Source organism: Equus caballus, chromosome 15 (assembly GCF_041296265.1).
Source record: "Equus caballus isolate H_3958 breed thoroughbred chromosome 15, TB-T2T, whole genome shotgun sequence".
NCBI classification, from domain to species: domain Eukaryota; kingdom Metazoa; phylum Chordata; class Mammalia; order Perissodactyla; family Equidae; genus Equus; species Equus caballus.
Window position 1 is genome coordinate 34535687 of NC_091698.1, and position 25771 is coordinate 34561457.

Sequence of the window (25771 nt, forward strand, 5' to 3'; positions counted from 1 at the left end):
GGTTGACTTTGGGAGGATCCAGAGCTGGAAAGAGCAGTGGTTAGGGTTAGTCCAGACCTGGGCTTGAAACTCAGCTTTGCCCTTCACTCTGTGACCTTGGGCAAGTTAGCTAACCCTCTGAGTTTCTATGTTTGCTAGTTGTGTGGCCTTGGGGAACAAGCGGGCCTCTCTAGGCCTGATTGATTCAACAACTTTAGTAACTATAGAGCAACGTTCCAGGCACTGTTCTAGATGCTGGAGTCTAACAGTACACAATTCAAATGCTCCACCTTCATGGAGTTATATACTCCAGAGGGGAGAGGCAGATAATAAACAACCAAGAAATATGTAATATTTTATTTTTATATGTGTACACAGATGATATGCCAAGTCGTGATAAGTACAACAACAAAAAAAACGCAAAGAGGGATCTAGCGTGTGGGAGTATTGAATGTGGGAGGGTTTACCTTAAATAGGGTGGTCTGGAGGTCTCACTGAGGAAGTGACATCTGGGCAGGGACCACAAGAAAATGAGAAAGCCAGCATTGTGAGTGCCCGGGGAGAAAATTCCAAGTGAGAGGACAGCAGGGCAAAGGCCTCGAGGCAAGAGTGGGCTGTGGTGCCTGAGGACCAGCAAGAAGGCCAGTGCAGCAGGAGCAAAGTAGGCAGAGTGGCAGGAGATGAGACCAGGGAGGTGGCAGTGGGCCAGATGACATGGAGCCTGGGAGGTCATGGTCAAGACTTCAGTGGCTAGGAACAGTGGCAGCAGGGGAAGTGGTGGATATATTTTGAAGGTAGAGCCAATGAAGGATTTACTGATATATTTACTGTAGAGTGTGAGTAAAGGAAACACATCAAAGGAGACCTTAAACTGGTTTTGGTCTGAGCACTGAAAGAACGAAGGTGCCATGTAGTCTTTTACTGAGCTAGGGAACGCTGTGGAATGAGCAGGTTTGGGGGGAAGAAAAGGTTTGATTTTAGATAGTATGTGGGCCATGTCTATCAGACGTCCAGGTCAAGGCATTGAGTAAGAGTTAAGCATTCAAGGCGGGTGATTCTATTAGCACTTTTCTCTGGAGGGATGGTCTCATTATGGCTATGTTAAAGAAAGGCCACCATTTTTAATGGGCAGTGGTTGAACAGACCAGTTCCATCCAATTTAATGCAGCAGTCATCCTTCACCCCAATTAAGTTCACCCTGACTTCACACCGTTACCTGTGGTGGAAATCCAGGGGGAACAAGGCAATGGAGGGTGGTGGGGAGCAGGACTTGGCAGCAGGCCATGGTTGGAACTCCAGGAAGGCAGATGGGGCCTTGATCCCACAATAGAGCTTTGGTCCTTGGGGAGCCTGGAGAGAGTCAGGTGAGATCCCGGGCCCAGATCGGTGTCCTCGACCGTAAGCATGGTGACACCTTGAGCAGAATGAGGAAGCAGGAAGTGGAGCCAGCTGTTGGAGCAGACGAGTTCTCTTGTGAGTACACTGATCTTTAGGTGGAGCATCCAGATTCCTTCTCTGTGGCCCCTGAGCTGCCTCACCTTAGGTTCGCCAACCCCTCACCCTTCTCCTTGCACAGGAATCCCCTCTCTGATTCCAGCCTGTTCCACCTGTTCTCCCCGCAGCAGCATGGCTTTCCAGTCCTCTCAAGTCAGCAGCCCCTCCGGTTCACAGGCCTCCCTGCCAGCCCTGCCCTCCCCAGGGCCCCTCACCCCACCGACAGCTTCACACCCACTCTAGAACTGAACCTGAAATCGCCAAACAGCCACCGCAGACACTTTCTGTTCTCTGAAATAAATCAAGTCTCCTCCTTGTTCCTGCTGCATCACTAAACAGGCACAGCTCGTGCCTTCTGAAGCCACTGTCCCTTCTTATTACCCTGCTGTCTGAGAACCTAATCATCCTGGGTACTCTGTGAGCTTTAGAGAGAGACCTGCTTTACCGAAGGGAGCCTTTACATCAAAGACAAAACAGGAGGATGGACCAGGGCTCACAGAGGTGGGGATGGGGAGGAATTAGGAGGAGCAGGGGATCGCAGAGGAAGTCACCCCCTTCAGCCAGGGAACTGTGTGCTTTGTATTTCACAGAGGGGCAGTCTCTTTTGTCACCCAGTTGTAATTTGCAACACTCTGTACAGTTCACAGGCAAGGAACAGAATGTTTCGCCCAAGGATGATTCCGCCCCTGTGGAGCCAACCCACGGCCATGGCCTTCTGAGCAGGGGCATTAACTGAGCCAAATGTGCAGGAAAAGAACTAATGAGGTGCAGGGCCTGGAGGTCGGTGAGCTGGGTGGTGAGGGATGTGTGTGTGTCCCGGTAGCAAACTTCAGGGCCTTGGGGTGGGTGCCTCTAGAAGAACAACACACCCTCTGCTTTTCTTACTTGATTCAGGCGACGTCGTTGACCACCGCCAAGAGGCTGCATGGGGCCCAGCTCAGAGTCCAGCTCAGAGGGGTGACAAAGAAGAGAGTCCTTGACACTGCCCTTGAGATGTCCATAGTCTAATTGTGACAATAATATATTTAAGAACTCGAGGCCATTTAGAAGATGAAGAGAAGATATTAGGGAGGTGGGGTGAGGGTATAGAAAAACTGAGGTGCCCCAGCCTGCTGTGTGACCTTGAGTCTCCTTAACATCTTGGCTCCTCAGCTTCCCTGTCTAAGAAATGAGGTCAATGCCATCTGTCCTTTTTCATTTAGGCCTTGCGTGGTGAATGAAGTGACAGGTGGAGGGTCCTGCAGAGGAGAGAGAACTGGAACGTGGGCCTGCCGTGGGAGGTTTCTCTCTGCCCACTTCCTGTCCCTTCTTAAGGAATGCTCAGAGCAGGGGACTTTATCCCTCCTCATCCCAAGCTGAAAAGTTAAGCAAGATGTGACCTTGCTATGTGAGATTTGATAATCAAAAATCCAATGGTTAGTCTAGCCTATCTCTGTAAAGAAACACAAGAAACTGGTAACACTGCTTTTCCCTGGGGAGGAGAGCCGGGCAATTGAGTGAAAGGCGTGGGAGGGGTGTTTGTTTTCTCTGCATTAAACTCTTTTATACATTTTTAATTTAATCTCATGTGATTGTAATATCTAATAAAAGATAAATAAACACAGGAGGGATGCTAGTGGTTCCAGGGATTGGTTCAGGGTTGGGGCAGAGCCAGGAGCTGGCTTTGCATTGGGTTTTCTCCTCCAGATTCCTCTTCTCTGACCGTGAGGGGTCGGTGAAGGAGAGGAGAGGAGACAAGAGGGCTCAGAGCACCGTGCAGGCTGGGCCTCGTGTGGCCCCCGGAGCTGTGTGTCTCATCTCTGAGTCCTTCCAATGAGAAGGGCACAGCTGCTCCCTCTTCACCTCCAGCTCCATCACAGATCTCCCCGCCAGGCCTGAGAGCCCGAGTCAGGGAGGGGCGGGTGTGGTTGGCACAGGCTGTACCCTCCAGAACAGGGCACTGTGTGCTCACCTGCCTGCGAGCCTGGGCAGCCTCAGCTCACCAGCCTCAGAAGTTGCGTCAGCAACAAGAACTGCTGAGAGAGTGGGCGAAGGTCATGAAGATGTGCAGACAGCCACCCAGAGAGGGTCAAGCACGGCCGAGGGGGAAGGGTAGACCCAAGGTAGATGGGGCAGGTGACAAAGACGGCTTCATTCAATGCTGGTATCAACAGGGACGCCAGTAATGGCCACTGCCACTGGTCCCGGGCCAGAATTGGAGAGGCCAGTCCTGAAGCCTGCCTCAGCCCCCAGGCAGCAGCCACAACCCAGCGGGAACTAGCCTGAGGTTGGCGTGACCAATGAGCCTTTGTCTGAGTGAGCAGCTGAAGGGCAGGAGCTGCAACTCCAGTGCTCTGAGTACCCTCCCTTCCGGATCTCAGTGCCCCCAGAACCTCTCCAGGCCTTCCCAGACAGGCCTGGCCCCCAGCATGCCTCTACCCCAAATCCACAAGTCCTCTTCTCCCAGCCTCCTCCACCTGCTCCTCCTTCCCCAGGAGAAAAGTTCCTCTGTCTAAATGGGTCTCCAGTGACAAGCAAGCCTGCCTCTCGAAGCCTGCTTCCCACTCAGGCGCTTGCCGGCAAGAAGACCCTGCGGGCAGGACTTCCGGTTCTGCCACTTAAACTCTCTGGGCCTTAGCTTCTTCATCGAGGGCCTCCCTACGTCACAGCACTGTGACTAGGATCCCTTGAAGCACTAATTAATCATGAAAGCATTTTGAGGCACACACGTTATCCGCGTTGTGCTATTACATGTTATGTGATTATTACCGAGCTCTTAGTAAATAGCTGCCGAATGAATCCTCATCCTGAGCTGATGATGCCTCGAGGGTCCTTGAGAGGGTGGTAGGGCCCTGGCATTCCTACCTGGGGCGTGGGCATCAAGACTAAGAGGTGGAGGCAGGTGGAAGAAAGTCCATCCTTCTAATGGGATAAGAGACTTGCCAGGGCTGTCTGACCTCTCCCTGAAGGAGAAGTGGGCTGGCATGGATAGAGCCTGAGGGCCAAGGGGTACCCAGGTTCTCCATTTCCACTGGACAGGCCCCCTGGAGGCAGGGCTCCGAGTCCCAGTACTGTTCAAAGGCTGCCTGTGCAGGGGAGTGGGGTTGACTCCAAAATGCTCAGTGCTGCCCTAGCACCAAGCAAGGCTTGCTCCCAGAGCCTTACGCGGCCCTGCTCTGCTTCCAGAAGAATGGAGCCAGAGACCTAGGAGGGCTGAAGCAGACAGGAATGAATGGGTATGTTTTCTAGGATGCAAGAAGCTCCACGTGCCGGAGACAGACTGAGCTCACCCGTCCCTGGCCTTGCATCAGCTACAGAGCTGGCTGCCAGGCCCTGGGAATTAGGCTCCCAGGAGCCTCCTGGCCTTGCCTCTTGCTCTCAGGGAGAGGGTGGCAGGGAGGAGCAGGCAAGCATGGGGCTCCACAGGCCCTCCATTTCCAGACCATCCAGGTGCCCCAGCTCCCAGCTTCCCAGGCAGTGAACAGCCTGGTGATCAAGGGCAGGCACAGCCGAGGGCACTGGGGCATCACCCAGCCTGCCCAAGGTCTCCTTGCCGGAAGCCTTCCTGAAGTTGGTGGCATCTACCAGGTAGATTTGGGGACTTTGGGCTGGGTTCCTCTCTGGCCCCTGACATCGTTGCTTTAAAAATGACCTTCCATGGGGCTGGCCCCGTGGCCGAGTGGTTAAGTTCGCGCGTTCCGCTGCAGGCGGCCCAGTGTTTCGTTAGTTCGAATCCTGGGCACGGACATGGCACTGCTCATCAAACCACGCTGAGGCAGCATCCCACACGCCACAACTAGAAGGACCCACAATGAAGAATATGCAACTATGTACCGGGGGTCTTTGGGGAGAAAAAGGAAAAAAATAAAATCTTTAAAAATAAATAAATAAATAAATAAAAACGACCTTCCACCAACAGCTGCAGCTACAGGCGCGGGCAGCAAGTGTATTAGGGAGACTTCTGATGTGGCCTTTCACCTCATGCTTGATTTATTAACGATTTGACTCAGCGTTGAAGGTGACAGGAGGTTCACAGAGGGCCTCCTGACCCTGCCGTTCTCCACAGGGCCCAGCCCCCGTGTTTAGGATTAAGAGCATCCGTGAGAGCCGCCTGCACCTCCCGGTCCCTGGATCCGCTTGGAGCGCAGAAGTGTGTGCGTGGGGGAGAGGAGTCTGGTCTACGTGTTCGTGCAATGACAGCTCCCCTTCCTCTCCCCTCTTCCTGGAGCTTCTCAACAAGGGCATGTGGAGTTGAGGGGTGCTCAGCAGGGCACCCCCCCAACCCTCCTCCCTCTCTGGCTCTCTTGCCAGCTTCCTGCTCCAATCCCATCAGGCCGGCTGTCTCTGATGTCCTGAGAGCTGAGCTGAGGGCAAAGGAAAGGCGACCGGAGAAGGGGCCAGAGCAGAGCAAGCAGGCTGGGCAGCAGGGCTACAAGGCTCATGAGGGGCCTGGGGCAGCCCTCACTTAGTGCTCTGGCCTCTCCTGGACTCAGTTTCCAAGTCTCTCTCCCTTAATCCCTTTCCACCTCCAGGCTAGACCCTTTCCAGGGTGCTAGTGAAAAAGATGTATACCCCAGGGGCTGGCCCTGTGGCCGAGTGGTTAACTTCGAACGCTCTGCTTGGGGGGCCCAGGGTTTTGCCGGTTTGAATCCTGGGAGCGGACATGGCACCACTCGTCAAGCCATGCTGAAGCGGCATCCCACATGCCACAATTGAAAGGACTCACTACGAAAAATACACAACTACGTACCGGGGGGCTTCGGGGAGAAAAAGAAAAATAAAATCTTAAAAAAAAAATGTATACCCCATCCCCCAGTCACAGACCCCTCTGCCTCCCTGAGCCTTCATGTCCTTATCTATGACATGAAAAGACAGGACCAGATGGCCTGGGCCTCCCCAGCCCAGGTGTTGTAGGAGTCCAGGATATCCTTCTTCAGCCAGAACTTCCATCTCTTTCCAGGCTCTCCCCCGACCCAGCCCCCCCTGGATATCTGTTCTCTGGGTTTTGCTCCCGGTCTATGACTTTCTGTCCTTCTAACTTCCAGGCCCGCAGGGAGGCTGAGCTTGATCCACTCATTATCTGGGGACAAACATTCTGCTATTCGAAACCCACGCCTGCCTTTTCTAAACTGTATCTCCTGGATTATCGTTTAATCCAGAGTCCACTGTGGAGGGGGCGCCTCTCCCCAGGGAGCACATAGGCGAGCTCAGCGGAGAGCGCAAACGTTATGTGGCTGAGCAGGGAGGGTCGGGTGGGTATATGCGGGGGAGGTAGAGGGTGTGAGAGACACAATCCCGGGCGGGGATACTGGCCCCAGAGCCCCAAGGATCTTGGAATACTGGAGTTGAAAAGCCCTTGTAAATTATCTAGGCCAATCCCCTGCCCCTCTCACCCCATTTTATAGGTGAGGCCCAGCAAAATCAAGTGACCTGAAAGAAAGTATAGTTTAATACCAAAAAAGGAGGAAGAACTTGATTTCCCTTTAAAGGATGGTCCTTTAAATGAAATAATTTTGCTTCAGGAAAAGCTCAGTCCACAGTTTGTGCTTTTCTCCTTTTTTGTCACCGACTGGTGACGTCATCATCATGGTCCATCGGTATTCTGAGGACCAGATTTGGAAATCACTGTCCCGAAGTCCTTCTGCTCCCAACGCCCTCTCTCTCCTCAACCAGATTTGCAAGGTAAAGAAAGGGTACATCTGGGAGAATTTAGATCAAAAGCACTTTGAAGATGACCTCAGTATCCCCATAAATCGTCACTGCAGCCACAAGGGCCACAGGATCGCAGTCACTCAGAGTGGGACACAGGCAGGAACTCCTCCAGGGGCCGGGGCTGGACTTACTCCACGCTGAGCAGACTGCGGTAGGCAGGTAGCGGCTGGCTCCTCTCACATCCTTCGTATTTGAGGAGGATTCTTGAAGTACCGATTCTGGGAAGACAGTGAGTGTGCTGGGCCCTATCCTGGTGGAGAAGGGCAGTTTTTTATGTCTCCTGACTTAGGGTCCTTAAAGACTGGGAGTGAATGAGGGCATGGGGACTTCAGTAGCTGTGGAAGGAGGAGTGGGAGGTGAGTTTGGCGTCTGGCACATAGCATGCACTCGATAAAGAACTTGTGAATGATGTGTGGAAGGTGTGGTATAGTTTATGGTGAATAGACAGCCAGCCAAACAAGCCTGAATTCTGGTTCTACCACTAACTGCTCTGTACTTCAGACAAATTCCTTATGTCCCCAAATTCCAAGGACACAAGTGCCTGTACCAAGCAGGAGTCTTCTTTACAAATATCAGAAGCCATATTGCCACTAGCTTACACCAAAAAGGAAATTTCTAGCTCACGCAGCTGAGAGAGGCACTATGGGGAAAGCCAGGATGGTTTTTCTCCTTGTCTTTGCCTGACCTCTGTACGCAGGCTCTGTCGCCGTGGTGGGGCACGTGGCCATTGGCAAAGATTTGAAAAGAGGGCTTCTCTCTCTCCACATCAACATATCCATCTCAGAGAAGGCTTTGAGTGGGCCTGTTGTGGTCCCAGCCAGACCTAGTTCACACACCTGGTCCCATGGTGGGGAAAGTGGGCTGTGTTACCAGGAGGAGGGGGATGGGAAACCCAGGTGGGCAGAGAAAATAATGACGGTGCCTACAATGCCTGAAGGTCACGTGGCAGAGGGGTGCTGGAGAAGCCCAGATCAGAGGGAGCCCCTGAGAATGGAGCCTGCAGGGAGGGCCAGCACCAGGCTCTGCCTCTCCACAGTCAGGACTGTCATTAGGAACCAATCATTCGGCTCTACTATATGCCAGGCTCTGTGTTAGGCTAAGTACATGTCACGTACATATACAATTTCTCATTCTCACAACAACTCTAAGAAGCAGGTATCATTAGCTCCATTTTAAAAGTAAAGAGACCACGGTTAGGGCCACACAGGTAGTGAGTGACGGAGCCAGATTCAAACCTGGGTCCTTGGGACTCCAGAGCCCATGTTTTTGTGGCAGTCAGCCTAACTCTTTAGAAACCAAAGCAGAAAGCTTGCTGGACGGTTGCATCGAGCACACTCAGAGCCCCGGCGGGTGGGGTCTTGTCTGGGGGTAGCCACGACATTCACGCCCTTCCCCACCTCACACTTCACCCTATAGGTCCTTCCGGGCCATTGGAGACAGGCAAACCACTCTTGGCAATCCATGGGCTTCTTCACCAAATGGCATTTCTCCAGCACTTGATCCCCCAGTTGGTGATTAGCTAGGGCTAATCTTCCTCAAAAAAAAAGAAGAAAAAAAAAAAGAATGTTCCTATCATCACAGAAAGTTCTATTGGACAGCACTGGGTTGGACTGTTCTCTTACAAAGGAAGCCCTGATCAAGGACTGTTATCAGCTTTAGAGGAATCCAGGGCGAACTCAACCTATTCAATGACTCTTTCAACAAATACTTGGCACCTACCGTATTCCAGGTCCTGGATACACAATAGTGGGCAGTAGCAGCAGTTGGTCCTGTCCTGAGGGTGGAAAGGCAATCGCTAGGTGGTGTCCTAAGTGACTGAGGAGGCCGGGCTGGGGGAGAGAGCAGGCTTCCTGGAAAAGGGGACATCTGAACACAGACCTGCATGCTGAGGAGGCACCAACGAGGCTGAGTCACTCTCCAACCATGCTCTTGGTGGCACTCAGGGCCTCTTATTACAGGCTGTCGCCAGTGCCTGGACTGCTCCTCTTCTCTTTTTCCCCAGGCAGGGAAGGAACGGAGGCTAGATCCTTAACGTCAGTCCCCCAGCTGGGACCAAGCCCAGAGTCCCCACTGGGCCACTACCTCAAGAGCTCTGTGCTGTGGCCTCTATTATGCATGCACAGGCCACGTGGTTTTAGGGCCAGGTAAATTCAGAACTCTGTAAATACAGGCCCTAGGGCCTTGTGGCCATAGGGTGGAGGCTTCCTCAGGAGAAGTCAAACCTGCAAATCTGGTGCGGAGGCAGGAGTCTCAATGTACCCTGAGGCCCACTCCAAGGTGGGCCCCCACCCTCTCCAGCCCCTTTGTTCCCCCTGGGCTGGGGAAAGTGACTAGGAGACAAGCCACTCCCATCCAGGGCCGGGAGAGAGCCAGGGCCGGATAACCAGGCTGTCTTGGGATTTCCTATCTCCCCGCTTCTGCTAGAGCCCCAGTGCTAATCCCCTCTCCATATACGCAGCGGTGCCCACCCTGGCTCCGCCCTGTGCCAGCTGCCCCATCCTGCTCCTCTTCCTGGTGCTCTGGCCGGAACTACATCCCTGCTGTGACTGGAAAGTGGCAGCTCAGTGACCCGAAATCCTGTGCATGTTTATGTGGGAGAGGAGCTAGAATGCGGCCCGACAACCCTGTGCTGTCCTCACCGCTCTACATGGGACGCCTCCCTTAAGCCTCCTAACCCTAGGATAATTGCGTGGGGACGATTATCTTCACCTCTATTACAGAAACAGAGGTTCAGGGAGGGTCATTTGCCAGAGCCAGCCGTGAGGAAGGAACCTGCAACACTCCACGGCCCAGCCCGGACCCGACATCGCCCACCCCGCCTCGCACTTGCATTTCAGCGTCCTCAGGCCTGCCCTCCCTCCCCAGCTCCCTGGGAGGCCGCGCTCCCCGCCCCGGGCCTCAGCAGGATCCGGCGCCTCCCTGCTCGCCCTGGGCACCGAGGGTCCGTAGGGACAAGAGTGCGGGGCCCCGGTTGGGGTTGGGGCCGGGCCCTCCGTGCCAGCCTGAGCGCCCGGTGGCCGCTGAGCCGCCCTTTGTTTCTCCGCGTTCCCGGCTTGTGCAGAGTCACGGTCACATGGCGCTTCCAGCAGCAGGAGCTCCAGGCGCCGCGCCAGGGCCCGGGGACGCCCCCGCCCCTCGGCCTGGCCCCGCCCCCCCGCAGGCCGCAGGCCGCGCGTCGATCTAGGACCCGCCCGCCTCGGCTGGGCCTCCTGGGCCACGCCCTGTCAGGCCGCGCTGCTCCGATGGCCTCTAGTCCTCTCCTGCTGAGGTTTCCACAGCTTCTGATCCTCGCACTGGCGCGGCCAATACCTAGTTGTTTCCCGGGGTCTGCCTGTCTCGTGTACGCTAGACGACACCAAGTGAGCAAACTCAGGCTCTGCCTCACTGGGGGAGCACTGGACGGTAAACGGGGGGTGACAAATCCTTCGTTCCATTGTCATCATTTAATGGGATGGCAGAGACAGCCTGAGCCTCTCCGACCCCCCCACCCTCCCAAACAAAACAAAACAAAACAAAACAAAAACCGGCCCCCCCGGGGCTGACCTCCACCATCTAAGGGCAAAAAACCCAGTCACTGGGCAGAAATGGGGCTGGCCCTGCCTGGCCTGGCCTGGCCACCACGGCTCCATCACTCCCAGGCCCAGTCTGTGCCCTGAGACACTTGAGCGCCTTGGAGCCTCATGGAGGCCATTTCTGCTTTGCTCAGCAGATTCAAGAATTCAGTCAACAAATATTTATTGAAAGCGAACTTTGTGCAGGGCGACCAAGTCCTTCCCAGATGCTAGCTGTGTGTTATGCTACCAAGAGGATGCGAGAGGATTCTCTTTGTGTCCAAGCAGTGCCTGTGCTGTTCCCCTGAGGCTCAGCTTCCCGGAAGAGGACTTCATCCAGAGCAGCTTGGGAGGCCCTAGTAAATGGGCAGACACAGCCATTCCTGGGGGCTGGGAATGGGGGCCCTGCCTGACCCCTGCTCCCCAGCCTTGGAGATGCAGCAGCGAGTGGCACTGCCAGGCTCGGGGTGAACATGGGGTGGGATCTCCGAGGCCCTTTCTGTTTCTGGGCAACCTTTCCCGATGCCTCTCATCAGGGCCTGCAGGGACTGGGGCAAGGGACAGGGAGGGCCTGGAGGGGTGGAGACCTGGGAGACAGCCCAAGGTAAACGGGACAAGGAGCAAACTATGGGGCCAGAGGTGGGTGTGTACTTCCGCTGTGGTGTCAGGGCTTGGTGGGGAAGAGCAGGCAGGTGAGCTGCCGGCTGCCGCTGTGTCTGTCCACGAGGGGCAGGGGCTGCTGCATGTAGTGCTGGATAATGGCGGCCACAGAGGAGAAGAGCTGGACAGGGAGGCAGGGCGTCAGTGAGTCCCTTGAGCCTCGTGCCCGGAGAAGCTTCCTGAGGGAACTGTGGGCTCGGCGAGGGGGCTCGTTGACATTTTCCTAAATATTTCCCTTCCTGTTTGCCCCACGAAGCTCCACTGCCATTCTGCTGCCCAGTTCCAGGCCTCAGGCAGCCTTCCTGTGACTGCACCTGTGGGCATGTTATTGGCCAGACTCATATTTCCAAGGCTGGATGGAAAGAACTGTGGGGACGTGTCTGCCGCAGTCCTCCAACATGGGGAACCAAGTGCTGGGTCACTGTCTCTAGTTGGCAGCCCAGCAAATGCTGGGTACAAAGTTGAGTCCTTGGCACAGACAGGAGTCTGGACTACCTGGGCCCTGCCCTCCTCCTAGCTGGGTTCACTATAGGTACGAATGCCCCGACCTGGGCCCTGTGCAGACTGAGCTGTGCAGGAGGAGGTGCCTCCCCCAGAGGAAGGCGGACCTCTGGGAAAGAATTCAGGTCACTGGCCACTGTCATTTCCACCCACTCCAGAAAAATATAAATGTGGGTTTTCCCCAGGCACATGCTCCTGACTGGGGCCAGGTATCTCCTCCAGCACGCACCTCCTCGTGGTTCTTGCCCTCCCGGCCCAGGGCATAGTGGCGCCCACCATCCAGCTGCCGGATGGGAATGTTGAAGACCCGACCGTGGAGAAGCACTGCCAGGGTGAAGGGCTGGGAGCCATGAGGCCCTGAGCTGGGGCGCACGGTGTAGGCCCCGTCCTGTGGAGGAGACCCCATCCATCAGCTTCATCTTCCAGCTGTCCACCTGCAGCCCTGACCCATGATGCCAGACCCCCTCCTTGCTCTCCTGCCCCCGCCTGCTCTGCCAGCCACAGCCCAGGAGCAGAAAGGGTTTCTGAGAAGGCCCAGGGGGTCTGTGGTTGCCCACCTTTTGGAATCGGAGCAGGGCACTCTCAACAGCATGACGGTCACAGTTCCCCGAGTACCAAGGCTGACCCAGCAGGCTGCCGTCCTGGAATACCCCACAGCTGCTCGGAGATGTGCCAGGGCATGGCGGGGGGCTGGGAGCACACAACCCCGGTTGCAGTGATCTGTGTTCATGTCCGCCTTCCCCAGACTGAGTCTGTGCAAGCAGAGCGAAGATGTGTCCATGCCTGTGCCCAGCACGGGGTGGCACACACACGTTCACCACGTGTCCCTTGCAGGGGTGGACACCAGCCTAAGAGAGTTCCCAGAAGGCCTCGTCCCCCAGTCCTCTCCCAGCCCTCCTCACCTCAGCAGCTGAGGTGCTCCAGGTGGGGGCTACAGAGGAAAGAGAGGCTCTCCTTCCTGCTGGAAGAAGTGGATTACAGAGCTGGGGCCAGGAGGGGATTAAGCAAAGGAGGCTTGGGGCCCAGCTGCAGGGGTGGGGGAGGTTGCACGGGGGTGTGCCTAGGCCTGAAGCCCAAAGCAGGGCACCCAGTGCTTCACCCCTCCTCTCCAGGTCTTGGGCTCCAAGAGGACCCACCAGCTAGGCCACACGTGACCTCTGAATGAGGGATGATCTCCAGGTACAGGCTGGGAGTTTCCTGCTTTGCTGCAGAGCCTGGAAAATGCCCACCGGGGTCCCCTCAGGCCTGCTGGAGTCAGAGCTGCAGGGACCCCTCAGAAAAGTGGGGCAAGAGAGGCTAGGAGGGGGACTTGCAGGGCTGCGGCGGTGGCTGGGGGGTGGGGTGGGGGGGCACTGGCAAGACTGCCGAGGTTCATGCTGAAGTTGCCTGTACTCACCTTTAGAGGCGGCATTCGCTGCTCCCTGGGACAAAGGAGGTCTGGTCAGGAGAAACTTGGCCCTACAGGCCTGCCCCCCTGAACCCCACCCTCCCCTCCCAGCTCCCTTCTCCCTTGACCACCAGTCTCTTACATTCCGAGCTTCCTGGGGGGCTGGAGTGGGCCTGTGGGGAGCAAATTGGGGAACAGAGCTCAGGGTCTTTACCTCCTTCAAGAGAAAGAACCCAGGGAACCCGGTGATGCTGAGCCAGGGCTGGGGAAGCCTGAGTTAGCCATTTCTCTCTCACACACACACAAACACGTACACAACTGGTGGGGTACTCACCTGGGCACCACTGATGTCCTAGGTAGAGGGACTGGGGGCGTCAGGACTTGGGAGCTCAGAGTCTGAGTCAAGGCTGAGACTAAAACAGAGAGGGCAGTCTGGGCTGGGCTGGGAACCAGGCAAGGAAATCCATGCCGGCCAGGGAGGGGCTGAGGACAGCTGTAGGGCCCGCGCTTCTCTGCAGCCTAGGCTGTCTGGGAGTCCTTCAGACCAGGGGCAGTGCTTTCTGGCCACACAGCTGGGAAGACCCACACAGCCCTTGTTCCTTGTAGGCTCAGTGGGGGTCAACCTGGACCAAAGGCGGAAGCATGGGTGTCCATGCGGGGTCTGAAGGCACATGTGTGTTGGTGGGGGTGGCGAGAGAAGACAAAGGAGGAAGATGGAGCCAGGAGAATATGTGGCGTTGGGGCAGCTATGGGCCTCAGGGCAGCATGGATCTGGGGCAGAGGGAGGCGTTCACCTGCATTGGGCTCACACTCCAGGTAGACGTCCTCATCAGGTTTCTTTGGAGGGCCTGGCACCTAAGGTAAGGAGGGGTGTAAGGGACCAAGGGTTTGACCAGTGAGTGGGAGGGAGAGCGAAGCCATCACCTAGGGGGCTATTGGCACCTCACTCCCCCCTCACAAGGTGGACCTCTTTCTGGGAGCCCCTTTCTGGAATGATTAAAATTGCCCCTTTGCCTGGAAGGGAGCACCGCATCAGTACCTTCCCCTTTAGAGGTGCCCATAGGCCCCAGCTCTCAGAGAATGTGGGCATCCAAGAGGAGATCCCAGCAGGGCCCTCCCCTGTAGCCCTGGGCAACATCCTCAGGACAGCTGTCTCACCCCCTGCCAGGAGCCTGTGGCACACGGGAGGGACTCTGCTCTGTGCCTTTTTCCTTGGTTTCAGAAATATTTTCTGGCCCTCCTTGGCGGCCCCACCCCAACCCTGCCAGCCTCCTAGCCAGAACCCTAGAGTCTGAGGTGGGAATTGAGGGGCCACTCACCACTCTGGCCGGTGCGCCCAGCTCTGGAAGGCAAAGGAGAGAAGCACCAGCCATGAGTGCAGGGAGAAAGGAATTCAGTGAAACTTAGGCGGGAAGAGTGGAGTATCCTCGGGCTTACCTGAGGAGACCCTCAGAGCCACCTTTGAAGCCCCAGGAGGAAGCCACCTCACCCCCGATCACCTTTCTTCACAACCCCCGTGATGTTGCCTGGCTTGACCTCCCAACTGATTTGCCAGGCTTGGCTCCAAATGACCTTGGGCTGTTCCCAAAATCAAAACTGCCCTCAAGGTCACGAAGTTTTACCAGCCACTGAGCACAGTAAAAATGAATGTGCCTCAGGTCAGCTGTTTGACCTTGGGCAAGAGGAGGCTGCCCCTCCTGGGGCCACTTTCAGACAGAAAACGTGCTGGCTGAGGTCCCTCCCTGTCCCAACATTCCAGGGTTCCAAGGTCGCAGGCCCCCTGGCACTTACCATAGGGGAAAGTCTCTGGACAGTGGTGGCAATAAGGACATGGATGGAATCAGAGACTGGTGGCCAAAGGGCCCCATGGATGAGGGATGACACTCAAATGTGTCTCAGTAGGGAGGGTCTTCCAGGCAGAGTAGGCTGCCTTTCAGACCTCTTCATCCTGGGGTGTCCCTCCCCTGACCCAGAGAGCCCAGCAGGAGCAGGACGGGCCCTGGGGTTGGGGACTCTGCTTCTCTGTTACCTCAGGCAAAGCATTTCATGTCTCTAGGCCTCAGTCCCTGCCTTGGGGGGACCGGCAGGCAAAAGTGAGGAAGAGCTGGGCGAGTGCAGTGACCAGGCAGAGAGCCCAATGTAAGGCAGCTTGGTCTACCCCGTGGGGGCCAGGACTCCCTTTCTCAGGGTGGGGAGTGGGGGGCCCTGGGAAAGAGATAGGACATCCCGGTGTTACCTCTCCTCCCCACGGGCCAGCCCTGCTTCACGGCCTCCTGCAGGCTCAGTGCTGCCTTCAGCTGTGGGCACAATCGGCAGTGAGGGAGACCGGCGTGGGGCCGGGGTGTGGAGGGGGAGTGGAGGCATTGGATGGCAAGGATGGTGGAGTGGGACGTGATGGGGTATGTACATGTGGGCAGCTTAAAAAACACTACAATGCAGAGTTAATGTACAAAGGAGGCGACTCGTCTCTTTGCCTCCATTCTGTGGCTCTCTCCTTGTGGTGAATCTCTCCTGTGTTTCTTTTTATTCCAATAAAATATATGATGAAAGTGGTACATTTCAAAGCCCATAAACCGGGTCATGGCGTCAATGAGAGCTGGCAGCGATTGGCAACTGAATGAGGGTTTTCTTCACTGTCTAGGCAGGGAGGGGTCCTCAGGCCCCAGGGTCCAGGGAGGGGCAGCCGAGCCTGTCCCCTCCCCGGCCCCCCAGCTCAGGCGAGAATGGCAAGTCCTGGGTGATGCTGATGGGGAGAGGGTGAAAGGACCAGGCCAGGCAGGTGGGAGGAGCGACTGTTAACAGGGCTCCAGCTTCTGACGCATCTAATTTTTCAGGGGCCTCTTGAATGCAGATGTGGGGGAATCTTGCAAATGAGATGCCTCTCAGATTTACTCATTGGGGAATGGGAGCCTGGCATGGGGCGGGTGGGGGAGGGGGGACTTATGGGGAGGCTGTTCACCATCTCGGGCTCAGGCTGCGGTGGTGGTGACTTGGATGGGCTCAGGGGGTGATCTGGAAAAGACCCCAAACATTGTGGGTCCGTGGGTTCCTCCAACCTAGGTTTCCATTTTCCTCCCGCCCCCCCCACCTAGCCTCTGCTTCCTCTCCCTCCTTCCCTCCCTCCCTCTCCTCCCCACTCACAGGCTTCCCGACTGCCCTGTCTCCATGGCAACTGGAGGCGGCCAGCTTCCCTGCCCCCACCTGGCCGAGTTGGGAGCCGTGGGGGTGGGATGCCAGCGGCAGCCGGGGCTCTCCCAGCACCCCCACCCTTGCTTGGAGCTGTGCTGGGATCTCAGAGGGAGAACACCAGGCCCCAGGGACCGTGTTGGGCCTCCTGCTTTCACTGCTGTTGCCGTGGTTACACTGCCCCTCCAGGCTCCTCTCCCCTTCCCACTCTTCTTCCTTTCTCCCTCCTCCCTCCCTCCTTTCCTCCATCCCTCTCTCTCTGCCCAGCCAAGAGGCCTCAGCGACTGCCAGCTGAGGCCTCCCCTCACGGCCCCAGTGCAGACCAAGGGAGAAGAGGCAAGGCCTGCGCCCTCTTCCCTTGTGGGTACCCTCCTGTCCTGCCCGACCAGCCAACCTCCCAGCCTCAACTTCCCAGCCCTCACCCAAGTACAAAGAGTCCTCTTCCACACCAGGAAGGTGGGCAGGGGCCAGACTGAGGGGCAGAGCCTCACAGGGGGGCAACTCATATTTATCCTCCTCCTCTTCCTCCTCTTCTTGGGCTTTCCAGAAGGGATGCTGAGCATACGGAGGATGGAAGAGATACAGGACCAGTGGTAGCCACTGCTTCCCCCCTCCCCCGACCCCAGGCTCAGCAGTTGGACTTACGTTGCATCTCCAGGTCCCTGGGCCAGGCAGAGGACATGAGTGGGGGGCATCCTTTCTCCAAGCTGGGGAGTCTGGACAGAAGACTGATGAGACTGGCCTCATTTCCTCCCATCCCACCCCTTCTCTAACACAATGACTTACTCTTTCTCCCCAGTGTAATAAACCATCTGCACTTTTACTGTGGGCCTCAAAGCTTCATTCGACTCAAAGGAACTATTCATGACAGGCCTTTCCAACCCTGCAGCAGGGCCAGTGAGGTAGGCATTTTGGAAACAAGGGGGCCTCCCAACTAGCTGCCTGTTCTACCTCTGCCAGTCACCCACCCCATGCACTCCCCACGCCAGGCACCCCCAATTCTGACCAACACAGGTAGAACAGCTAGGCCCCAGTGACTTAGCAGTGCTGGACTGTGACGGGCAGGAAGTGTCCAGAGCCACTCAGGGGAGACTCAAGTTGCGAGAGACCCCATTCTGCTGGGCCCCTCTTGCCCACTGTGTCACTTACCTACACCTCTAGGGGGTGGAAGGGGTGGCCCCAACCTGCAATTAGACTCTAGTTAACTCTGCCCAAGGGGTCCTTGAGTTTGTGTCAGCCAGACACTGTACAACTCCAGGACATTCGCATCCATGACAATGTGAGTGGTGCCCCCTGGAGTTGTGTTACAGCAGCCTGGGACCAGGGCAGCAGGTGGAAGAGTCTGGGGTCAGAGCTGGGGCCCGTGGGTGCACAGCTGGATGAGTGGGTATCCCAGGAAGGCAGTAGTGGGGGAGCCCTAGTGCACACAGCAGGGTGGAGGTACATGAATTGTCTCACTGGGTGGGTGGGGAGGGCCCAGGGACAGCCAGCACAGCTCCAAGGATGGCTGTGCCCAGGAAAGGGGCAGTGAGGTAGAGACTAGAGAGGAGGGCAGAAGGAAAGAGAGGAGCCTGCGTACTCACCGGGGCTTGCTCCCACTGAGCTTGTCCTGGAAAGAGTCAGGGAGGAGAGTAAAGGGGTGTCAGTGCAGCTGAGAGGCCTCTCCTTGCCCAGAGTCCTGGGTCTGTGCACCTGGGGTGCCCCAGAACTAAGTCTCACCATGGCTGAGGTGAAGGAACTATGGCTCCCTGGAGCAAAGGCTCTGCCACAAATGGCCTGGGGACAGGGGCCCTATTGTTCCCATCATTTGCATCTCGCACCAGGAAGGTGGGCCTGCTGTGGCCTCCAGCCCCAGACAGACTTCACCCATGCCACTCCCAGGGCCCAGCCCCAACTCCCCCCAGCTTCCCCCACATTGCCTCCCACAGCTGCAGTCTCCAGCCCCTCTGCCCCACAGGAGGAAGAGCTCTCCCTCCACATCCAGGCCTGCAAAGCTGGACCAAGGCTCAAGGCTTCCTTCAGCTCTCCTATCAATGTCCCCTCCTCCCAGAGGCTCAAACTCGCCTCTGAATCAGCCAGACCAAGCTCTTTCCCGATTCACCAAAGACATGACATTATTGGGCAGATCCAATTAAAAACAGGAGGCTGTCCTTGCAGACACTTTTCTTGAACCCTTTATGCCTGCTGTCTGCTGGTGAGTGGAGATCAATAACCAAGGAGATGGAAGTTAGACAAAAGCTCAGAAACATGCGTTCGTATTTCGTTTCTTTTTTTTTTTTTCTGCTTTTTTACTCCCCAGATCCCCCCAGTACATAGCTGTACATTCCAGTTGTGGGTCCTTCTAGTTGTGGCATGTGGGACACCGCCTCACTGTGGCCTGATGAGCGGTGCCATGTCCACGCCCAGGATCCGAACCGAACCGGCAAAACCCTGAGCCGCCAAAGCAGAGTGCACGAACTTAACCTCTCGGCCACGGGACCGGCCCCTGTATTTCGTTTCTTGATGGATGTATTTATTCATTCAGTAGGTATTTACTGAACATCCACTATACGCCAGGCACTGTTCCAGGGGCTGAAGATGCTGTGGGAAAACTAACCAGGCAGGCTTTATGCATACATTTCCTCAATGGATGCTCATAATGGCCTCATAATGCAAGTACTAGTTTTAGCTCTGCTTTTCAGATGAGGGAACTGAGTGCATCCTTCAGCTTGGGCTGCCATCACAGAATACCACAGACTCGTGGCTTATACAGCAGAAATTTACTTCCTCACAGTTCTGGAGGCTAGAAGTCCAAGATCAAGGTGCCATCAGGGTTGGTTTCTGGGGAGAGCTCTGTTCCTGGCGTGCAGACAGTCTGCTTCTTGCTGTGTCCTCGCATGCCCTTCCCTCTGTGCATGCATGGGGAGAGAGGTTTCTGGAGAGAGAGCTCTCTGATCCCTTATAAGGACAGCAGTCATACTGAATCAGGGCCCCACCCTTATGACCTCATTTAACCTCAATTACACCCCTAAAGGTCCTGTCTCCACATACAGTCACATTAGGGGTTAGGGCTTCAACATTTGGGGGGACACAATTCAGTCCATAGCACTGAGGCTCTGAGAAATTGAGTGGCTTTCCCAAGGTCATGCAATTAGTGAGTGTTGGAGGTGGGATTCAACTGAAGGTTTGCCCAACCCGAGCCTGTGCACTAACCACTGGGTAATCCTGTACCTCATCTAGAATTGGGTCCTGACCCTCCTTTCCTGTGATGGAGTTAGGCACATCAGTAATCGTGGGCTTCCTTAAGAAGCCCACGACTGCCAGATGCTCTGTTCCCCAAGTGAATTCTGGAACTTTGACTTCTGAGAAGCACTGGGGTAAAAAGAGGGGCCAGTGTCTGGTGTCTGACTCTAAACCAGGGAAGGAGGAGACACAGACGAGAATCATGAAAGTAAGACCTTCCCAGGGCACCATAACTTCCTGTGTTTATTACTTTGGTGATGTCCTGGTTGTTGAAGACGTTCACTGAAGAAATGAAGGCTGTGGCTTGCAGCTTTGGAGGCCATGGGGCTGGGGGCACTGGGGAGAGAGCCCCATGGCTAGAGTCGGCCACAGTCTTCAGAGAGGGAGACGAGATGAATCCTGGGACCTGGAGGCACAAGGGCACTGAAGAAGCTACAAAAAGTCATTGAGTGGCTTAAAGGGAGTGCATTTGGGGCAGTGGGGCAAACTGGCAAATAAAAACAAAGATACGGTCTGGGCCTGAAGTCAGGGACCTGGGTCTCCTCCTTGACCTCCACTCCCCAGCTGACCTTTGTTCCACGTTTGGACCATAAGGCAGGGGGAAACCTCCCTCACCCAAGGGGACCTCCTATGCACCCGAGTCAGCAGGTCAAAGTCAGCAGGAGGCTCCAGGCACCACTCCTCTGCAAACCCCAAACCGAGCGGGTTTCCCAGTCCATACCACACTCATCTCAGCCACTCCTTCCTCTGTTCAGGGTTTTGCATAGGCAAATGCCAGGGCCTGGCTGAGCGAAAGGGCCCCAGGCAGAGGATGGAATCTGTGCCATCTGGGTGCGGGCAGTGGCCTGGACAGGTCAGGGAGAAGGGGAAGGAAGGAGGCCACCTCCTGGCTTTGTCTCACCCCTGCTGGCCCTGCAGGACTGTGCTTCTTGCTAATTGCACAGGCAGATTTGGACAACCTCTTTCTCCATCTTTGGCACAGGATTGCTTTGTGCACAACCATAGCAATTCCCTCGGGATGAATTCCTAGAAGTAGAATTGCTGGAAACTCCCATTTTGAAGGTTTCAATGCCCCATTGTCTGGCAGAACCTGAGTGCCTATTTCAAGGTCCTGCCACAGCACACAGTGGCTCCCCACATTTTCCAGATCTCAGCCACTGATCTCCAATGAGAATAGCTCATAAGTCACAGGCCCAAGGTTGTCTAAACCCGCCCTAAGAAAACAAACAAATGGGGGGCATTCCCCCATTTGGTGATCATAAGACTCACTGGAGAACTTGTTAGAAGTCTTAGATTCCCAGACCTTTGCTGAGATTTTAAAGAATTGGATGTTCCAGGGGCCCGCCCCCTGGCATAGTGGTTAAGTTCTGCATGCTCCACTTCAGTAGCCCGGGTTTGTGGGTTCGGATCTCAGGAGTGGACCTACACCACTCATTAGCCATGTCGTGGTGGCACCCCACATATAAAGTGGAGGAAGATTGGTATGGATGTTAGCTTAGGGCTAATCTTCCTCAGCAAAAAATAAAAATAAAAAAGAATTGAATGTTCCAGAAAGGAACTGGGAATCTATATTATTAACAAGCATCCTAGATGGATCTTATGATCAGTCAAGTTTGAGAAACTCTGCTCTATAGGAAACATGCTGAGAAGATATGACTCCTAGGACATTTTTAGAATCACATACAGCCTTTAGCTTGTTGGGAACACAGGGGACCCAGCAGAGAAGGAAGGTGACACAGACCCTGCCCTCAAGGGGCCAGTACGAGAGATGGAGAGGACAAACCCAAGGAGATGTTCAGTTTCTCTGGGTTTCAGTTTCCTCTCGTGTAAACGGGGATATGAATAAGGCATTCCTCCTGGTGGGGGGCTCCTGAGGGTTGATTGAGAAGACGACACATGAAACATAGCGTGTGTGTGCACGATAATCATCAGCTCTTCCTGAAGTGGTGGTGCCGTGGTTGATGTGGTTGTTGCCAGCAGACAGAGAAGGTGGGCAAGTCTAGCTGGGATCCCTGGTGAGAAGGAAGTGGGAAGCATTGTGAGGAGGAAGGTCTGAGGACCTGAAGGAGGACAGATAAGCAGGCTGTGGCCAGAGGTCTCAGAGGTGGGAGAGTGTGGCATATGCTGAGATGTGGGTGGCCCGACTCCTTAGGGAACAGGAGGGGACATTTGCCATTCTTTCTGGCTGTGGAGCACTTTCTGCATTTGGGGCATTCTCTACCTTATGAATCCTGGCTTCCATTCACAGAAGCCAGATGAGGCCTTCCCAGCTTCCCTTGCAGCTGGGGTACAGGCATTCTGCCAGTCAGATGCCCGCACGCTAGACTGAGTCTGAAGCAGGCACCAAGAGCCATCCACCCTGGGGAGGTGGTGACAGTTATATCCTGTTTCCAGAGGCCAAGGGGGCTGAGACCCTTATGGCACCACCCAGGGCCCGGATCAGCCGTGTTGGCAAACGGTGGTGTCTGTACCCAGACGTGCCTCCATTAGGCCAGCTTGGCGTGACTTTTGGGATTTTGTTCCCGCCTGGTTCTCTGGCCCTCCTGGAGATGCAAGGAGCTACAGAATATTTTTATAAATTGTTTTTCAGCCTAAACTAGCTGGGTCAGTTTCTCTGAGTTCCAGTCAAGAACTCTAATTCAGAGATGAAATCGCAGCATCATTTGGATCACCACACAGATGCCAAGAAGCCCAAACCGTGAGGTCATCCATAGGTGTCTCCTGGGAAGGGGAGACCAGGTAGAAATAAGTGCCATAGCTTTATACGTCTATACTCTTGGGACATTTTTATGACAAGCATTAGCTATTTTTATAATTTAAAAAGTTAGTCAATATAGATAGAAAGAAAAAAGAAGAGGGAAGGGGGGGGTGACCTGGATCTCAAATATGAGGAAGCACTGGGAGAAGGATGTCCTAGGGGAGGGCGGGGCCCTGGGAGTGGGAGGCGGGGCCAGGGGAGGGGGTGGTGTGGGGCCACCGCAGGACAGCCAGGTTTCCCTCCACCAGGGAAGCAGGGGGAAAGGTGGGGAAAGACAAAAGGGTGCTGATAATACAAGGATTCCTCTTCCAGGGGAATGGGAATCTATAGGGGCCTAGGGTGGGGTAGAAAGAGGGAAAGGAGAACTTGGTTTTTTTTGGTGAGGAAGATTGTCACTGTGCTAACATCTGTTGCCAATCTTCCTCTTTTTGCTTGAGGAAGATTGTCACTGAGCTAACATCTGTACCAATCTTCCTCTATTTTGTATGCGGGATGTCACTGCAGCATGGCTTGATGAGTGGTGTGCAAGTCTGCCCCTGGGATCTGAACCCGTGTACCCCAGCCATCAAAGTGGAGCACACGAACTTAACCACTACACCACCGGGCCAGCCCCAGGAGAACTTTCTGAACTTGAGGTTAGGGCCAAGTGGTGGCATGGGGCCAGGCCTGAACCCGAGGGGACGGGGAGGGGAGAGCTGGGACTGGAGAATAAGGTCCCGTGAGGGTAAGGAAGAACGAGTCCTCAGGATATTTGTACCCGAGCAGGTGGTCAAATTACAGGCCCAAGAAGTTCCTAGAGAAGGGGGCTGGGGCCAACTGAACACTGTCTCTGGTTGGGTTAAAGTGAATGTCAGGGACAATCTTGAAGGCAGGTGGTTGGCAGGAGGGAGGGAAGGGACCCTCCTAGGCTGATGAATGAAGGGGATGTTGGGGCTGGTTTGGCACAAGCTGGCAGAGGCCCCTGCGCCTCCCAGGCCTGCTGATTCAGCTGACTCTGGTGGCAGCTGTGATGGGCTGACAGACAGAGGGGCGAAGGGACAGACACGCTTCCAAAGAGAGTCTCCAGCCCCTGTGCCTCCCTGGTGCATGATCATTTATTGCTGTAGCTTGAGAGGTTTGTGACAGACCCTCCCTCTACGTCCCCTGAAAGTGGATACTGAGCTTGCTGTGGAGTTTGTCTCTGTGTTTTCCTTTTTCTGCTTTCATCAGATTCTCCAAGGCTCAGGGTCAGGGCCTGAAAGCTGAGGTTGGCCTTCTCTGGCCTCCAGGGTAAAGTGCACAAGCCGGCACCAGCCTGCTTCCCTCTGCCCCCGCCAGGGCGATGGGCCTCTGTCCCCCACACCCTGCCCTTTTTTGCAAACTGCTCACCACAGATTTGGTCATGTCACAGCTCTGCCTAAAACCCTTGAGCGACGCCCCGTGGCTCCTTGCATGGAGACCAAACACTTCTTGCTGCCGTGTAGGATCAGTCCCTTACCTACTTCCCCAGCCCGGCCCCTCCATTTTCCCACAGACTCACCCACACTCAGCTTCTCTCTGTGGTTCCAACATGACTGGGGCCCCAGGTGGCCCATTCGGCACCCTGCTGACTCAGGGAAATTTCAGTTGGAAGAAATTTAGTCCTCAGACAATACAACAAAGAGGGACGGCACTTTTAATGTATAGTAAAACAAAAAAAAAAAAGGAAAAAAGGACTCTCCTATAAGTATATTTAAAAAAAATAAATTTGTTTTACCAACTCTCCCAAAATCCACTTTCCTCATCTCTGCAACTGGCAATGCCCTCTTCCCAGACGGTGTGAGCACACTGTCCTGCCCCTGACCACACCCCTCCCGTCCACCTCAGCTCCTTATTGTGCAGATCTCCATAGTTCTTTAGCTGTCTTTAAACTTGATCCATTAGCCCACCGTCCAGATTCCACCCAGAAAGAGCCCAGGAGGTTTCCTGGGATGTGGGAACCTGAGTAAGGTTGGCCAGGGAGGGGGTTGCCGACACTTACAATGTTACGTGGCTTCTTTCATCCCTTTCTAGTCACACACAGGCTCCTTCTTATCTGGGGCTGTGGACTGGCCATTCTTCTTCTGGAACACCCTGGTCTCTTTCCTCTCTCTTCCTTCAGGTCACAGCTTAAGTGAACCTCAGCAGGGGCCCCAAACCAGGGCAGTCTGTCCCCCCTATCCCGGGCCACTCTCAGGACTCGCACCATAATTCAATCTACAGGTTTATTTCAGATCTAGATTGTAGACTCCCACTCGACTGTAGGCGCTCTAAATGGGCAGCGAGGGTGTCTGTTCAGTTCACGGCCAAATTCCAAGTGCCCGGCCCACACTTGGCACATTGCAGCCTCTCAAAAAATATTTGTTGTAGCTGCATATGCAACTCTTACTCATTCTTCACCGCCGGCTCAAAGCCCCCCAGCTCTCTGCAAACATCCTTGGTCTCTCTCCTCTGAAAAGGCCCATGGCTTGCTCCTTTCCTGCCCAGTGGACATCAACCACCAGACCCAGGCTGAGCACATTGTCCTGAGGCCCTTTCCTGTTTATCTGCAACAACCCCCTTGTCTAGATGCAGATGGAGTACCATGGATTCTTCTCTGAGTACCTTTGACCGACCTTGCCCTCACTCTACCGGGTCCTTTCCTTTATTTACCTTCTTGAGTGGGGGAGGGGGCATCTATTCCTCTTCCCCCCACCCCCCGCCCGGAGCTCCATCCCCCCATTACTCAACCCCCCAACTCCTCTTTTAGGCTTCCTTCTTCAGCTCTGAGCCCGGGAGCCAGGCATCTCGTGTTCCTGCCGCTTCCTTGTTCTTTTCTCCTAGGACTGGTGAGCCGAGACGCTATGGAAAACCGGCCTGGCCTTCTACCTCCCCCTTCGGAAAGACGGGGCACTGCGGCTCCATCCCCACATCCTTTCCTACGGATGTGGAGGGCCCTGAGATCACTGTCCCCACCTTTACCCACAGAAAAGCTGAGACTAAAGCGGAGATGGATGCTGGGCCTTGAGCCAAGGCCATCTAATTACGTACACAGGACGAAAACCCTCAGTCCCCTCACCCCCGCCCCGGCCGCTGTCGGGACCGGAGCAGTTTTTTCACGGGAAAGGGCGACGCCTGGTGGTGAGGTAAAGCCTGGCGGCCTGTCCCTCATTCCCAGGACTGACAGAGGAAGGGGCGTGGCCTGCAGGGCCAACGACACCGGCTTTTATTATCACCTGTTATTGTTGCAAGGACCTTGGTTTGAAAATCGGCAGAAATCTGTGAAGTCCAATATAAATGCAAGATTTTAAAAATATGTACAAACAATATTAAAAGGCAAAGATAAAAAGTCAACCGTAATTCCAT

General features: G+C 55.1%; 1 protein-coding gene and 2 long non-coding RNA genes across 36 annotated transcripts; 1 reads left to right on the forward strand and 2 right to left on the reverse strand.

Annotated features, from left to right (window-relative positions):
- Window positions 1–1203: 1203 nt before the first annotated feature.
- SH2D6 (SH2 domain containing 6) lies at window positions 1204–18522 on the reverse strand. 34 transcript variants are annotated; one of them, XM_070235214.1, is made up of 17 exons: window positions 18033–18300; window positions 17095–17165; window positions 16872–17004; window positions 16223–16275; window positions 15500–15560; window positions 14583–14605; window positions 14058–14118; window positions 13598–13676; window positions 13406–13436; window positions 13273–13297; window positions 13013–13090; window positions 12779–12837; window positions 12434–12628; window positions 12106–12264; window positions 8884–8938; window positions 8562–8698; window positions 6884–7382 (listed from the first exon to the last, which is right to left on the reverse strand). In XM_070235214.1, exons 1-17 carry the CDS (start codon window positions 18169–18171, stop codon window positions 7341–7343), a joined length of 1401 nt encoding a protein of 466 aa, XP_070091315.1. In that variant the 5' UTR covers window positions 18172–18300; the 3' UTR covers window positions 6884–7340. The 34 variants fall into 34 exon arrangements, with proteins under 34 accessions (XP_070091319.1, XP_070091315.1, XP_070091313.1 ...); XM_070235222.1 differs by lacking the exons at window positions 6884–7382; window positions 8562–8698; window positions 8884–8938; window positions 13013–13090 and adding exons at window positions 10883–11071; window positions 11367–11496; window positions 17599–17633 and having other exon boundaries at window positions 12779–12834; window positions 18033–18058; window positions 18169–18522; XM_070235201.1 differs by lacking the exons at window positions 6884–7382; window positions 8562–8698; window positions 8884–8938 and adding exons at window positions 10883–11689; window positions 17599–17633 and having other exon boundaries at window positions 18033–18058; window positions 18169–18235.
- Window positions 1341–3029, forward strand: LOC138917648 (uncharacterized). Its single transcript, XR_011425954.1, has 3 exons — window positions 1341–1452; window positions 2114–2238; window positions 2368–3029. It is a non-coding gene; the product is annotated as an uncharacterized lncRNA (long non-coding RNA).
- Window positions 18523–18712: 190 nt separating the features above from the next.
- Window positions 18713–24630, reverse strand: LOC138917649 (uncharacterized). The gene is made up of 3 exons (XR_011425955.1): window positions 24429–24630; window positions 23949–24014; window positions 18713–21683 (listed from the first exon to the last, which is right to left on the reverse strand). It is a non-coding gene; the product is annotated as an uncharacterized lncRNA (long non-coding RNA).
- Between the last annotated feature and the right edge of the window lie 1141 nt (window positions 24631–25771).

What these genes read in the sequence shown, in the direction of transcription:
- SH2D6 (XM_070235199.1), bottom strand. Translation starts at nt 18,171, where the DNA reads ATGGTGAGACTTAGTTCTGGGGCACCCCAGGTGCACAGACCCAGGACT. An exon ending in CTGGCCCGTGGGGAGGAGAG is followed by an intron (nt 14,606 to 15,499) that starts GTAACACCGGGA and finishes TTTGCCTTCCAG; the next exon opens with AGCTGGGCGCACCGGCCAGA. An exon ending in GGAGTGTGAGCCCAATGCAG is followed by an intron (nt 13,677 to 14,057) that starts GTGAACGCCTCC and finishes TCTCTGTTTTAG; the next exon opens with TCTCAGCCTTGACTCAGACT.